Below are 16,077 nucleotides of genomic sequence, written 5' to 3' on the forward strand. Positions count from 1 at the left end.
ACTTTCGACACTTTACACCGTTACACACTTTTTCAATCTTTATTGGGTCTTATTCAAAGAAAACCAGGGACACTTTGAATTCGGTTTATTACACATTCGCAGCTATTGAGGCTTTCAAGTTTTAAAACTGTCGTGACTGGAAATTTTAGACTATCAAGTTTTGAAGTCATGTAAATTGTTTATGCCTGAGGCGAATTCAGTTCACCATAAAGCAGTTGTTCGTCACACAACCCTCAGTGTCCATAAGTAAATAAATAGATAGATAAATAGATAAATACCATGTACATAACTGGTGAGTTTGATATTGCCTCGTTCTTCACAGTTCGCAATCTTTGTATGGTACTGAATCAAGATGGCTGGATATCCGACCATATCAGTCACATCTGCAGTCCTGGACTGGTTCTTACGCGCTATGTAGAACGGACAAGATCCGTCACGTGTTGGACAAACCCGCTACGGGAAAACTGGTTCACTCTTTTACATGTATGACGTCTAAGCTGGATTATAGCAACACTCTTTTGTACGTCATTGGAAGTTCAGTTTCGACGCCTTCAATAATTTCAGAATGCTACAGCTCGCCTTTTTTCTAGGACTCGTAAATTCGACCGCAATCAATCAACCAATTTCCATTCAATACTATAATTAGTAGAGTTGAAGGGTCACTATTTTTTCTGCGTTATTTTTAACTTCAACTTCATTTTACCCTGTAGATTTTTCAGCATTTCTACCTACTTTAAATCTGCATGTTTTTATAATTTTGACCCCTTTAACACTGTAAGTTTCAGTTTGATTTTGAACAGAAACAAAGGCCTACGTGTTGTGCGTTTTATATAAATTAATCATCATCATCATCATCATCATGATTATCATCAACGGAAATAGAATACAATATTTTTGTCAAGTAATGTCGTCATTTTTATTTCAATCATTAGCGGCGCCTTTTTATATTTGAAATATCACACCTGCGTTGTGTTCTATTAATCAAAAGTTTGATCTTTGCCACTGTGAACCAATGCATTAGGCATATGTCTGCCTAGTGTACCAACAATATCGTCCCAATAGTGACCTTCATTGAACTGTTCGAAGTAAGTGTTTATGTTTATGAATCAGCCACGAGGACACGTTTGTTTGCACTGGTAAAGGCAAAATGCACACACGACACTTCCTGTCAACATCATGTAATTCAGCACGACTTGGAAAAATTCCTGTTTGGACTTACACATTGCTTGATTTGTTGGCTGGTCAAGAAAGGAATACCACCAAGAAATGAAATAAAGATATTTTTTGACAATCTAATAAGTTCTCTATTTATTCTAGCAAAACGAATAGGCGAGAATCAAAGTAATTAAAATCAAACGTAGGGATATATTGATTTTTTGCGCAATTGTTCTGAGGTTTTACTTTCACGGTCCTGCACCTTTGGAGGGACATGTCCAGAGAGGTGTGAAGAAAAGACCAATACAGTTCTATATCAGATTTTAATCAGATCAAGTTGAGATACACACTAAAAACAAACATAAATACGTTTCAAGCATAAAGAGAATTTGTCGATATTATCTGAAGAAGCATAGATTTGATCTTCAACTGATACATATCAGAACTTTCGCAATCAACCGGAATGAGAATTACCATGTCAAGGCATTTCAAAATGGCTCTTGATTTGGCGCTGATCTCAAATCAATAAAAACGCAACAGATATATATCCACGCTGAGTGCCTTCAAGGTGTTCCGCAAGTCGCTACAACTACATTTTGAATATCCAAACAGTGGATGGAACCCTCGAGATCTAATAATTTGTACAGATGAATTTTAACAAATTCTTTCACGAAAGTTCTAGGAAGTATTGCTTGCATTGCTATCATTATCTGCATTGACATTGTACGTTGAACCTCCGACAAGTGTGGTACTTATATGAGGTTCCAACAATTTAATCCAAAATACAAAGACAAATGTTTTGTCAAGTCAATAATACACTGTTTCCTAAAACAGAACATCATTCCTACTGATGGAACTAGGAGTACACTAAGGTTACACAACTTAGAATGGCAAATAATGTTTTGGGCGACACGTTTATAATTTGATTTCAACTTTCTCTGGAACAATTTTAAAGTTTGAATTATTACATCTTTAACGGTACCATAAATTAGCCTTAACGGGTCATAGCCAATTCTTTCCGAAGTTGCGCCTCTTCCTGAAAGAGATCGACCTAGTTTTTCATCGCTATAGTTGTGTTCACGGTATTCCATTAACATTTCAAGTGGGCGATCTTAAAGACAATCTATTACAATACCATGGCGGAGCGTTGGTATTATAGCAGTAATGAGATTGCATGAAATTTTACTGCAGCCTATCTATCAAGCTGGTCAGAGGAAAAATAACAGGTGACTATGCAAAATACTATTTAGTCGGCGTTCTCGTCTACAAACTTAATGCGAACAACAGTCGGAGTTGTTTTCAACTACATTGCAATGACCACTTTCAAAATATACAAAACTAATATGTTGGCAGCATCGTGCACCCTTCGCCTGTATTAACATAATTTCGTGCTACCCATTGTCGGTTCTGTGATAACAGATGGAACTTCAGTAAGTGTAAGTGCTGTTGACGATATCCAGAGCAGTGATGTTAGTCGTCACGTCTGGTAGGGACTCGAAAAACTTCGGGCCAGATTCGTCGTAAAGTACACCTTAAACATAAAGAGATAAAAAAGATTGTAAATGAAAATATCTTAAAAACAGAATATCAAGTCCTGTATGTAGGATATGATCAAAGTACGAATATGAAATTGCATAAAATGAATTCACAACACTATTTTTGCAACGAAAAATGCTGGGAATAACCATTGCTTTATATTACTCTAATGGCACTATATATTCTCAGGGATGTTATTTCTCTACTTTTGGTGATAATGGAATCTTCTAAAATCCGAGTAAACGTATTAAATGACCGTAGATTTTCTTGTTAGACTAACAAACAGGTAAATTAAAATTCGGGTGGCGATGTGACAAAACAGCGAAATAAAATAACAGCACCGAAACAGAAAATCCCTGAAGAAAAATCATGCTTATACAGTACTGTACTGGACTTGTGTTCCCTCAATTTCTAAAACTTCATCCACAGTTATGAAGCTTCTGTCATGTTTATTAAGGATGGCGAGGCATGAGATTGGAAAATGCTGTCAAATGTAGAACTTTAAGAGATCAAGGAAAAACTTGATATGATGGAGCAGTAGTTGCAACTACAAGATTCATACCGTTGCTTTACAACGGGAGTTGCATGTTGTTCATTTAATTGAAACATGAAAATGAATCATGAAATGTGAAAGGACCGTAATAAAGTTACAGAAAACTTGCAAAATAACTGAAAGTACGATGGATCAAAACAAAAAGAGAATTCGTTTGAAAATAAGACACAGCCATATTTTATTATTAAGTGTATCTAATTCCGAATTCTCATGTGGTTTGACAAACGCACTGCTTTAAAATGTGAGTTATGCTTTGCATTTGTTCGATACCGATGAAGCTTAAGGTTTCTATCGTTTTTATTGTTGTTGTTGTTGTTGTTGTTGTTGTTGCTGCTGCTGCTGCTGCTGCTGTTGTTGTTGTCTAAGTGTTTGTCGAGTTGTTTGGTTTTTGTCGTTGTTAAGGCTTCATTTATGTTAATGCACTCCCATCAGATATCGAAAGCATGCAGGACAAAATAAGCTCAGCTTACCAGCCACACAGGCAGTCATAAGACAAGCCACAGACCCAGCCAACAAAGATTTCAGAGATAAAATGGCTACCTCGCCCTTTCGATGAGGCGGTAACAAAGGCGACAGTCCTCCTATATAGATGGCCACGCCACCAAAATTGGCGAAACCACACAGAGCGTAGGTTGCAATGACTTCGGAGCGTACCTGTATCAAGTCGACAGTGCAAAGTAGATTAAAAGGGTGGTTTAGACAAGTTTACTTCGACTGAAACGACAAACGTCAAACGACAGGAAAATTTGCATGACAACTCGACTTTGTCCGTAATTTGGCACTGATGAAAATACAAGTTGATTGGTGCTAGGAGTATATACAGAAACATTTCAAGTGGTATCATACGTTCATTAGAACAGTTGTGTATCGATCTCACACTCTGGCAAGCTGTGGAATATTTTTTGGAGACTACTGTTACCCAGAATGAAACACATTCAGCTGTGCAATATTATCGCTCACAATACATGACACTAATGAAATCTTAATTTTCTATCTCATTAAACAAAAGATATTATCTACTCTGAAAATTGAATTGCCTGGCGCGAGAACTTTACCGAAATAGTCGGTCCAAAGCCAGTACTTCTGTTTTTTATATATTCAGCCAATCGACTGTATGCTACGAATTCGTTGAGGAATGTCTTGATGCCAACAAGTTCAGCAACGATATGACAATCTTCCGAGTCTACTCCCATCAGCCAAGCAACAGGATACAACACATATCGACATATCAACTGTAGCAAAACACAGAAAGACACCGGAATGAAAAACAGCTAAGCTAAAGTGTGCTGACCTTAAATGTGTACATGCGTATTCTTGTCGAGTTAATTTAGTGAAATTTCATATTAAACCTTGCTTTTAATGAGATTTTAATCTATTTGTACACTCAGTGTCCTGACATCCATGCTGCTATCGAGTCTCTACGTCTATGACTTCAAGATACCAGTGTATCGGTGATATTAGAAGCAAATCATTCAATGTCGCATGGACCAACTCTTACATGATATTTGTACTTCAATTTACGTGGATTTATCCATTTGTTCTTTCATCTGAAATGTACCACCACACTCTCTGTTTGTGTGTGATGAACAGGCCTAAGGCCAAAAAAAAAAGAAGAAATGTTTCTGGTCAGGTCTTTCTTTAAAAAATGGTGCGGCGACGCGCATTTTTTTTTATTTTTATTTTTTTTCCCTCAAGGGAGGGAGGAGGGTCAGTTTTATAGTTTTATCAATATAGTCACATATATACTGTTCATGCAGTCACTGATCATGCCCCCCAAAGAATTTTCTCTTTCTCTTCAGCCATTTTGGTTTGGTGTCAGCCACGGCCGCCGGCCACAAACAGAAAAAAAAGGGTGACGCGCTGTTGTTCAAGTGACGCGCGCGCTGACCAGAAACATCTTCTTTTTTTTTTTTTTTTTGCCTAATAAAAGATTGTTTGTCGATATTGAGGCGGTCGATTTGAAATTTAATTGAAATTACAACACAATACCACGGTCACTGGTATTTATCCAATATGGCCTTACTAGCAATGTAATGATAATTGCAAGTCACTTCAGATTACTTCCAATACAGATTTCAATATCCTTTGTACAGTTTGCTCCGCGGAGGGCGGATTACTATAGAAATAACGGGCGACGCGCTGACCATTAACGTTTATTTGTAGGCAAGGGCGAGAGGAAAGCCAAAAATTAACGGGCGAGGCTTGCCGAGCCCGTTAATTTGGCTTTCCTCGAGCCCGCGCCCACAAATAAACGTTAATGGTCAGAGCGGAGTCTGTTATTTCCATTATATTATCAGCGAACCCAAGAAAACCGTCAAAATTTCCGAAAATTTCAGGAGCGAACGACAACTGGGCCCAGAAACTGAGCAATACGCAACGCACTGTCACGCACGCTGTAAAAATTGGCAAATCCGGAGATGTTTTCAGAAAAAAAGTATCTCAACTTGACCCACAAGTGCTCCATTTTATTTTGTGATTGATTATGATTTACGTTTGAGCTGTAAAGTTACGATACTTTGAGTTGTTAATCTTATTATTCATATTCACGTGCATGTAAACAAACCATTACTGTGTATTTGTGGTCAGTCACGTGGTTCAGATCGACCAATCAAAATGCGACGGGCAGGGCATGGTAATATATACAATATTTCAGCTGGATTTGGACACACTGGTTACAAAGTATCTGCAAGTTCAAGGATTCAAAGGGTTGACATCTCACCGTAAAGGTCAGCTCCGGGTGATCCACCATTCCACCAATCCAAGACAGAACTGCATCAATGAAAGCCAGTGCTGAAATGATTGCAATCAACTGTCCTGTTACATTGACACAGACTTTCAGACCATCTGATGCACCATTGGCTGCTGCTTCCAAGATATTTCTTTCTGTTCTGTGAGGATTGATCAAATTTAACTGAAACTTTACAAATAATTCAATTATAACGAAGTTCATCTGTATTTCCCATTACTAGAAATACTGTAGACAGTTCGGGACTTATACTCGTTTTGATTGATTGATTGATTGATTGATTTACATTTTAGCCAGCAGATTAACACGAGAGTGAAATGTTCTTTTGCGCTACCTTGACACTCGGTAAGGCATTGAGATTACAGGAAACTAGATTAAGGTAAAACACCAATAAATATGTAAGATCAAATGATATTGGAACGGTAGGCGTGCGGAAGCTTCAGAGCGACCTCTATAAATTTTGTTGGCCTTGGATCTTAGGAAAATGAAATTTTCTCAAAATAACCGCTATTTTGAAGGAAGTTGCCCAAATATGGATAGTGTTAAGGTTTAAAAGTGAAAATTGTGATAGCTTTGGTAGGTCTAGTGTTTATTTATGTATTTCTTTGATTGTACCCAGTTTAACTTAGATAAAGGTGTTAGTGTCGTGACTTGTTGACATGCATACCAGCCTCTTTAATAAAACAAGTATAAACCAGGAGAGTGTTATTTGGAGAATATCTTGTTTGACGGTATCTCTTGGCATGTGTACACCGGTATAAACCTAAGTTTTATGCATAGAACATGAACCACGTGTTACTGTTTTAAGTTTATGAAATGAACCAACCAAAATACCTGAGTCATAGTGACTATTAACAGTATCATAGACATAAGAATCAGAGTTCCCACCTCGCTGTCTTATAGGTATCACTACTGTTTAGTGTCTTGGGTCTTCCTAGCTCCGGATAAAATATCTTGGAGACAGCGAGTGCAGCTGGAGCTGAGATTATAGATGCAGATAGGAGATGGGAAGCGCTGATACCGAAGGCGATATAGGCACCCAGTACACCGCCAGCTATCGTTGCGTAACCACTGGTTAATATTGAGTGAAGTTCTGAAGCAGTCATATCTTTCAGGTACGGCTTGATTACCAGAGGTGCAGTCGTCTACATACACATGAATGACTGACGTTAGAGTCAACATATTGTACATGGAGTACGTTCATGTGATGTAACGATGATAAATGCCACTTATAACGCCTATTGAATTATTACATCTTTGTTCCTAAGAAATGTAGCTCTCAGATGTGTTGGTAGTCTGAGTAAGATAGCTGTCTGAGTTAAATCAATGCGTTTTTATTTGATATGTGTTCAGTTGCAGCGTTGCAGCCAGGACACGCCCTTGTGACAATTTCCCCAAAACAGAACCCGTTGTCGCGCATTGTCGCATACTGCGGGTCACCTCGGGCGCACTCATGAGTCGACTGTGTTCAATGGTTGAACTTGTAGTCTGCAAGTAATATGTTTCTGACGATGGCCTTTGTTTTGCATGATTATCTTGAGACTTATTTACTTTCTTTCGGAGCTATGATTATAACAAACTAAAACGCTGCACTTGATATCATAACTTGCTTTAGTCCGACTGAGCTCTGATAGGAGGCAAATACGGTATACTGCTACAATCCCGGTAGCTTGAATTTTGTTTTTGAAACTAATTTGTCACAAAAATGATACAAATTTTATTGAAAACTGACGCATGTTGTCCCCAAAATGTGCAAAATCTCCCCAAAAATAAACGGCAGTGGGGCACAGTGTCGACGTCCCCAGGTTTCAAAATCCTGACTGCAACACTGCAGTTGTGTATGGCATATTCGATATGTGCATCCAGTCAATACGTCTCATTGTGAATAACAGATAGTTGATTGACTAATCAGACATCACTCCACAAGGAGTGGTCGCACTATATATCAAGACTAACATCACTGCATCAACTTCACGAAAATAGACCAATCACCAGATTTTGTCAGACAGAAAAATACTGATTTGAGCCTTTGACGTACAAAATGTTTGCGCCTGCATCAATGATTATGTAGAAGAATACGTTTTAGCCTTATTTCTATTATAATGTTGGGCAACAGAATGGAATCTATTGTGTCGTTTTCTGTAAAAAAAGCATCTTGAAGTGATTCTAGAGGGAAACACTCATACGCCTTATAAGTAATGCTAAGTAATATATTGAGACTGTTTAATCCTTATTATACTAGAGTGACACTTATACTTGGAGAGTGGCAAGATGTGCGACACCTTTGTCAAGCCTTACCAATCCAGTAAATATGTTTGCGGCTGCGCAGAGTGACTCAGCTCCTGACGTTCCCATGGTGTGCTGCATCACAACTGCAAAGATCTGTGTAATCCACTGCATCACTCCGAGATAATAGAGCATAGCCAGAATGTAGCTGAAGAATATTATCGACGGCAACACCTTGTATTTTAAGATTGAAGAGAATGGAGAAGAGTTTACGACGCTGAATATACATAGGGGGCGTACACACATATCCAAACTTGTAGCTAGTGCACGTATACTGTCCTCATGTATTGAAATTAACCTTTGGATGAAATTAAATATTAAGCAAAACCGTAAAAGCGTAATGCAGTTGAAGAAATACAGGAGGAAATCCTTACAATATAGAACCGCCTAAACCTTGTCCAAGAAACTTGCTTCCGTCTGACTCAAGTCGTGATACATACTAACACATTGGCAGAGACTACCAGGCTTTTTATTTGCCAGGCCAAAGTAAGCGGAACAGAAATACTATAGTAACATTTTAAAGTCTGTCCTCTTGTAAAATACATAAACCTACCATAAACCTACTTCGAAAATATGCCCCAGGAATCTTATCATATCGAAATTGAATCAATCTTTACCTTGAAGACAAAGAAATGAACTTCAAGTGGCGCACTGAAGACGAATTCAGCTCCACGGTCAGCGTAACCGAGGAAGGTAGAGACTTCATCGCCTAGCCAACGGAAACTCGAGAAGCCAGCAGACGTGCGAAGAATCAGTACACCTAACAGAAATTGTAGAGCAATGCCCCAAAATACAGCTCGCCACTGAACCTGGTGAAGGAGAGGCATATTACAACAGAAATTCAAAATCAGCTGCACTTTATTTGGAATATCATCTTCAAATTTACCACGAACATCAACAATATGCATTTCTTTGACATGAGGAAATCACTTTCGAGAAGTGCGCGAAAATAAATTGTGGGTTCCACGGTAGATATGATTGTCACATCACACAGAGGTATGTGACTATCACAGGAGAAGTGACTGACACATGGCTACTTCATTTATATAATACTCTTTATACATACTTGTGTCTCACTATGATTGTACCTGTGCGTATGTAATGAACATAGTTTCTAAAGAGCAACACTGCTTACAACTTTACTCCATACACTCATTGCAATGGGCAACAATTAGGCGTAGATATATATCGTTAAATGATCGTTACGAATGTGTGTAACTTCCAGCATTGATTTCTACTTGAGACTATTTTGGAAAATAAGGTATTTACTTCACGTATAAGGTCTAGAATGTATATGGACGAATATTTTCACTCACCCACCCCGGCCGTTTGGAACAAATCAAGCTTAGCAATACGAAGACTAGAATACCCAAGGCTGATGTCAGCTGTTTTGGTGTCCGTACCAATGAATGAAAGACACCGAGGAATCCAGCAAATACGAGGAAGGCAATCAGAAGAGACAAATACAATAACCTAAAAGAGGATAAAAATAATACTCAATTGTTGTGTTTCGTTGAATGTTTTATGTATAACTCTGGTTCATAGCAGTGTTTTTGCTAAGGTTGTAAATGATTTGAGAACCCTGGTAACATTGGGTCCCAATCTGATTGCATTGATATACCAAGGGGACTAGCCCAGTAAATGACTGGGGAACCCCGGTAACATTTACCTGCTTACCACCCTTAGCAAAAATCTGATACGTTGTAGATAAGTCCATGGAAACACGCAAAACTACTAAATTTAAAGTTGAAAGAAGTGTCATCGTAAAAGTGATAAATCTGGCACGGGGTCATACACTATCGATGTTTCACGTAAACCATTGAAAAGGTAGGCGACCATCAGAATGTCACAGCGAATTCAAAGCGTGCACATCAAACTCTATAGACTAGTAGTGCTAGCTGGTTTTCGAGAACGGCTTACGATGGCGAATATTCCTTAGGAATAATATGTGTATATAAATGTACATTTGACGTTTTCTTCAAATGAAGCTATATTTTTCGCTTTTAATCTGAGTCAAAGTCTGTTCTTCTAAAACTCTCACCATTTCACAATCCGCCACTTTGTCTTGCAGAATTTGAAGCAAGGCAGTAGAATGGTTCGTCGCAAGGTTTGTCCAAAGTGTTTGACGATTGATTTATACACAACCAACACTACGGCAAATATTGTCATAGCCACTAATGCAATAGCCCTGTTGAAGTCCCTGCTCACAGCGATGGCGAAGTACACAACATACGCCACCAGCAGTGTAGCATACAGGAGATATAGCAAAGTCGACCTGTACTTTCGACAAAGGTCCTTCAAGCGACGGTCGACTCTGTCGATACTCTTGAAAGAAAGTAAATAAAAACAAACCAATTAATAAAGTTGTCACTCGTCCGGGAACTCGTCCCTAACATCATACTGTTGTGTGAGCGATTGTCTAATTGTATATAGGCCTATACTTTGGTATTAGTAGAAATGAAATGGTAAACTCATTCTACTTGCAAGTAAAAATGACAATCTTTATTATGTCTGTCAGCATCAATAATGCACAGATTAGAAATACCAGAAATGACTAGTCAGATCTTTTGTTTGGATGTTTAAAAGGGAAATTGATGCAGGTGAAACCTATCAGCCTTTGCATGGAATTCTGGAAAAGGTGTGTTCTGCTCTTTCGGAAATATTTCAAATCTTGTACGGCGAAAATAAAATTGTACACCCTCGTTTTGTCTACCGTTTCCAAAGTTTTTAAGTGCATCCACTGGTTATTTTTACAAAGCTAACACTTTAATATTCATTTTTGTTGACCTATGTTACCGGCGTGTTCCTACGGAAGCAAATACTTTACCGCAGAGGGTATATTAATACATCGCTCTGTGCACCTTTGTGTTTGCTCATTGACAGGCTATCACAAGAATAGCAGATTGCATAGAAATGAATTTAGTACACAGTCTATAAGATCAGTTAGAGTGCTGATCAACCTTTGATTGGCGTGATTGAGGGCAAAATGATGTTGTGATTCTGTTTTTAGTTTAATTTTGTCTTTTCAGCTCACGAGATTCAAATTCAAGATGAAATCATGCATGAAATGTCTACAGGTCGTTTGTGAGACATATATCTACATTATTTGGCGATCATAGATATAGAAGAAGTTGCACTTAACTCCATAATGGTCGCAAAGACATCCAAATTGTATCTATCAACTAAAAATGAAACGCTAAAGTTACTGATACTGCATGCTGTCATTGTAATTAGTCACAGAAGCTCAAAATAGACTGTGAAGACTGGAGACTGTGCGGTCCCGAATCATGCTTTCAGCTAACTCCGTCTTATGTACAAGTGCAGACAAACAAAACTCACACGCTTGGGATACAGCCCCCTCCTCACCTTTTAAAGACTCATTCATATAGAATGTCTTAGAAATTGGAGACATTGCCTTCCTGAATAATATTCAGAGTCTCCGTAATGAAAGTAAATTATAGATGAGATAAAATGAACTGAGAATGATAACATTGTCGGGTTTATTTCCTACCTTGGTAACAATATTCGATGGTGCATTTGGATGATTGATGTCAACGGCATGGCTCTCTTCCATTTCTACGAAAGTTTCGTCACGAGAAAGAGACACTTGCCCAGTCTTGTTTCCGAGATCTTCAACAGAAACTGACACTTGCATCGATTTTGGTTTGGTAGTGGCTTCTAAAAACTTCATTTCATGTGCGTCCTTAGATTATAATAAAGTTAAAAAATACATTATTTCTACATACCAAACACGTGTTCAATACATACTAAACCTAAAGTGGTAGGTTACTTTTCAAGTTTGACAGCCTTTAACAAATTTGAGACAAGCTGACCTATATAGTACCAACAAGTTTAACATTTCGCAAGTTAGTGACTTCAAGGAGGCGTACTCCAGCGTTGTCGAAACGAGATGCTTTGAAAAGGTCACTATTAAAGCTCTTATACTTTTTTCAGCACTTTGTCAACTCATCATTTTTAATTCAAATTATTTAGTATGATAATTGATTTCGTTGAACGTGTCCAATGACATCGATTTAAAGGCGCAGGTTTTTATCATCTTTATCTATAGGAAAATTGAATAATTGTGCACAAACTTCAAAAGAGGATAGAGGACTAAAATCAACAGACAATGTCAACAGCCAACCAGGACCATGGATTGAGGACTTCGCCCTCTAACGTACAGAATGTGAGATTGTTAAATATCATGTATTCAGAGATGGTTTAGAATCTTTGCTTTTCAGAGAACAATACACTATTGTCCCCGGAACCATCGCTTCGAAAGTCAACTGGCATATGCGAAATAAGCTGTGATGGAAAATAGTTTACCGATATTTACCGTTTTGAGGGATATTTCAGCGTCGATTATAGAATCCCAGCCACTTCGTTTCACACATGCAAGTTCGAATATTTGGTGCTTTGACCTTATTTTAATATTAGAGAAACAATGTATGTTACGCCGGAAACTGCGCATGTCAATTATCACATTTCTATGAAAGTATTTCAATTAATATATTACCATGCCCTGTCCATTGCGTTTTAATTGGTCGAGCTGAACCAAGAAGTGACTGCCCACTAATACACAGCAATGGTTTGTTTTCATGCCCGTGAATATGAATAATATCGTAAACATAGTAACTTTACGGCTAAAACGAAAATTGTGATTTGTACAAAGATCATAATCAACCACAAAATAAAATGGAGCATTTGTGGGCCAAGTTTAGACGCTTTTTTCCAAACAAATCTCCGGATTTGCAAAATTTTTGCAGCACGCGCACTACTCACTGACAGGTTCTGGGCCCCGTTGTCGTTCGCACGGGAAATTTTCGTAAGGTTCGGCAAGCCTCGCCCGTTAATATTTGGCTCTCCTCTCGCCCTTGCCCACAAATAAACGTTAATGCTCAGCGCGCCGTCCGTTATTTCTTTGTTTATCATATACGATATCCATATAGCCCAATCGTCGTGGCATGCAACAATTCCCTTGTTACGTTATTGAACGGGCAGCGAACTTCTGCTCGCAGTAAATATTGTGACTTCTGCTTGCAATAAATAATGTGGCGGAGCACAAAGTATTATGTAGCTGTCCATCGCTGAATTCACAGTCAGTACGTAGACTCACCAACAACAAACGAGAAACTTTATTATAAAACAAGCATCACATGAATATGTGGAGTGTACAGAAACTTTAGTTAGCGTTGTAACACAACTTAGAGTTCTTAAATGTTCCTGTGTAGTCAACTATCATTTACTTTTCTCATAAGCAGAGCACATTTTCATATAATCTAAGTTTACTAGTTCCAGGTAAGTCAAAATATGAGAGCATTTCAGAAAAACTACTTAACTGTATCCTGGGTGTCTGAATACTTAACATAAATGAATACATTATGTAAACCTGAATGCATCTAAATGAACCATGGTTCAATTATTAGTGTCTTTTTTCATCAGCAAGTCATTACATAATAACGCATATATGCGTGGTGGTTCTGCGTCAAATATATTTTTTAAAGCTTAAACAAAGCAGAGACAAAAATATGACACTGCTTTTATTGTACAATGAAGAGAAACTTCCCACACATGAATTATGATTTCTTTTGTTAGCGAACAATGCCCATTCAGTTTAGAACAGGAAGCCATTTCTCAATGACGTTTATTCACAAATGTATATGAAAGAGAATAAAAGCTATTGGTGTAAAATCCTAACGGTTTTCAACATGTCAGGTATGTCGCCTCATTCCAAATGACAATACCACGCCGGAAAACCTGGCTTCCATCGAATAATGGGAGGTATAGCACCGTATATTTCTTACGTGGGATCTCATCTCGGAGATCTCATCCCGAAGATAGAATGCAAGAATGTGCCGCTTGTATACAATGTATGTGAGATCTTCGCAAAACACTTAAAACTGAATTGTTTTCCACTTAGTTTATCAATGAATGATTAGGTATTTCGTATCATTCCTCTAATAATGGCAGGGTACAAATATGCTAAGAAGTGCCTTTGTCAAACCTGGAAGTGAACGCTACCCTTAGAAACCCATGATCAGATATTTCTTTCTCTGTTTAATCAATTTCTTTCTTTATTTAATCCCTTTACAAAAACAAACAGATGTAAACTGAAAATACTCCCGTCTTTCAGAGAAGGTTTTTGTCTGATATATAGTTGTCTGATTATTAACTCTCATTTCCACAAGTTTGCAATGCCATTTAAATTGCAATTAGTTGCTGGTTGACATGAAACGGCAAAATGTCATGAATCAGTGTACCCATGTGATATCTTGATTTACATCACTAACAAGATTCATCAAATTTGGTGCAGTCATTTTAACTTTGTATTTTCTAAATCACGTGTGTGAGCACATGAGCTAAAAATGTTTTGATTTTGAAGGACATTAATATATTTGGTGCGCGGTCCTGCGGCCGTCATTCATTGTAGCTTGGCAATTCATCTGAAAGTGTTGTGTTTGGAAAGCAACGATAACTATGTAGAAGACAGTGTTTGGAAAGCAAAGATGAACTAAGTAGAAGACATTGCTATTTGTCTTTTAGATCATACTAGTTGCAGTGACAGTACACATGTTGTTGTATGCGTGGTGACTTCAATAACAAATATTCAAGCCATATTTGATATAAAATATTCATACTTTTACGTCAAAGGGCTAAATGTAACAAAACTTTCGTAAGAAAACCATCAATTCGTCTGTGCTTCCTGTAAGTTTTTTTATCAAAACATACACGGAATTTTCGCATCGCCCTAAACTTGTCGTGAACTTCAGTATTGCATTTTTCGCTGTGTAACTGTTATTTTTTATTCGTGATATGAGACCAAATAAAATAAAAAGTGAGTACTTCATTAGTACAGACTGTTTAAATAATAAGTATAATTGAATAAAAGCAAAATTTGAAGCGGTGAAAATTCTGGTCAAAATAAGTGAATCTAAACTGAGAATTTGCTCTTAATTTTGGCATAATATTAGATTATCACATTCACATGTCTAGGCATTGATGACCCACTCTACGATTTATGCAAGAGCAATTCTTTGTATATTTAACATTTAAGTGTATGATAACTGTTACTTTGAGGGACTCCTCAAGGCTCGAAATCTCTAACAAAAATAGTCTGTCTCTCTACCTAAATAAACATTGTCAAACTATCCATTGTAAATAAATCAATGTTACCTCTTCGCCTGGTATTCTCTGATAGTGTGTCACATTAGATGGTGGAGAATTCCATTCCTTTCCCTGTTCCGCCTCCAGGGAGGGTTGATATTTCCCCGATACAATATCTCCGTTCACTTCATTTGACTTATCCTTGGCAGAGATAGAAGACTCATCCATGTCTGGTATTTACGTTGTCGTGCACACGAGCATTTGTTGATGTTGAAGTCCACATGTGAATTTGAACTCTTCGATGACAGATGTCCTTTTTTAATACATTATGCATAAACAGCATCTTCGAGTTGAAACATGATGCTTCGTTACGTCATTTCCGATTTATGTAAAAAGTCATTGACCCTCGCGCACCATGGAAATCGTTTCTGTCACTGTCTTTTTGGGAAACTTACCAAACTTGCTTGTCCACCTGGTTTCTGCAAATGAACGTACCCAAGCTCTAAAGATATATATCGACATTTTTGTAATCTAAGTGACAGTTTCATACGCAGTGAAGGATCCCAATCTAGGAATTTTACAAATAATAACGAGTCACTGTCATTGTGTATACAAACAATACTTATTAATATATTTTGCATACATTCATAGAACGGTTTCGCGCTTCAAGCATACCGATAATATCGTGAAGTGAGAA

The 16,077-nt window shown here is 37.7% G+C and overlaps 1 protein-coding gene across 1 annotated transcript; it reads right to left on the minus strand.

Moving 5' to 3' along the window:
- Positions 1 to 1,464: 1,464 nt before the first annotated feature.
- LOC139120827 (solute carrier family 28 member 3-like) lies at positions 1,465 to 15,688 on the minus strand. The gene is made up of 11 exons (XM_070685400.1): positions 15,450 to 15,688; positions 11,788 to 11,979; positions 10,318 to 10,601; positions 9,593 to 9,749; positions 8,894 to 9,085; positions 8,289 to 8,450; positions 6,879 to 7,135; positions 5,964 to 6,132; positions 4,300 to 4,476; positions 3,715 to 3,898; positions 1,465 to 2,686 (listed from the first exon to the last, which is right to left on the minus strand). Exons 1-11 carry the CDS (start codon positions 15,606 to 15,608, stop codon positions 2,583 to 2,585), a joined length of 2,037 nt encoding a protein of 678 aa, XP_070541501.1. The 5' UTR covers positions 15,609 to 15,688; the 3' UTR covers positions 1,465 to 2,582.
- Positions 15,689 to 16,077: the final 389 nt, after the last annotated feature.

Source organism: Ptychodera flava, chromosome 20, assembly GCF_041260155.1.
Source record: "Ptychodera flava strain L36383 chromosome 20, AS_Pfla_20210202, whole genome shotgun sequence".
In the NCBI taxonomy this organism is placed as follows: Eukaryota; Metazoa; Hemichordata; class Enteropneusta; family Ptychoderidae; genus Ptychodera; species Ptychodera flava.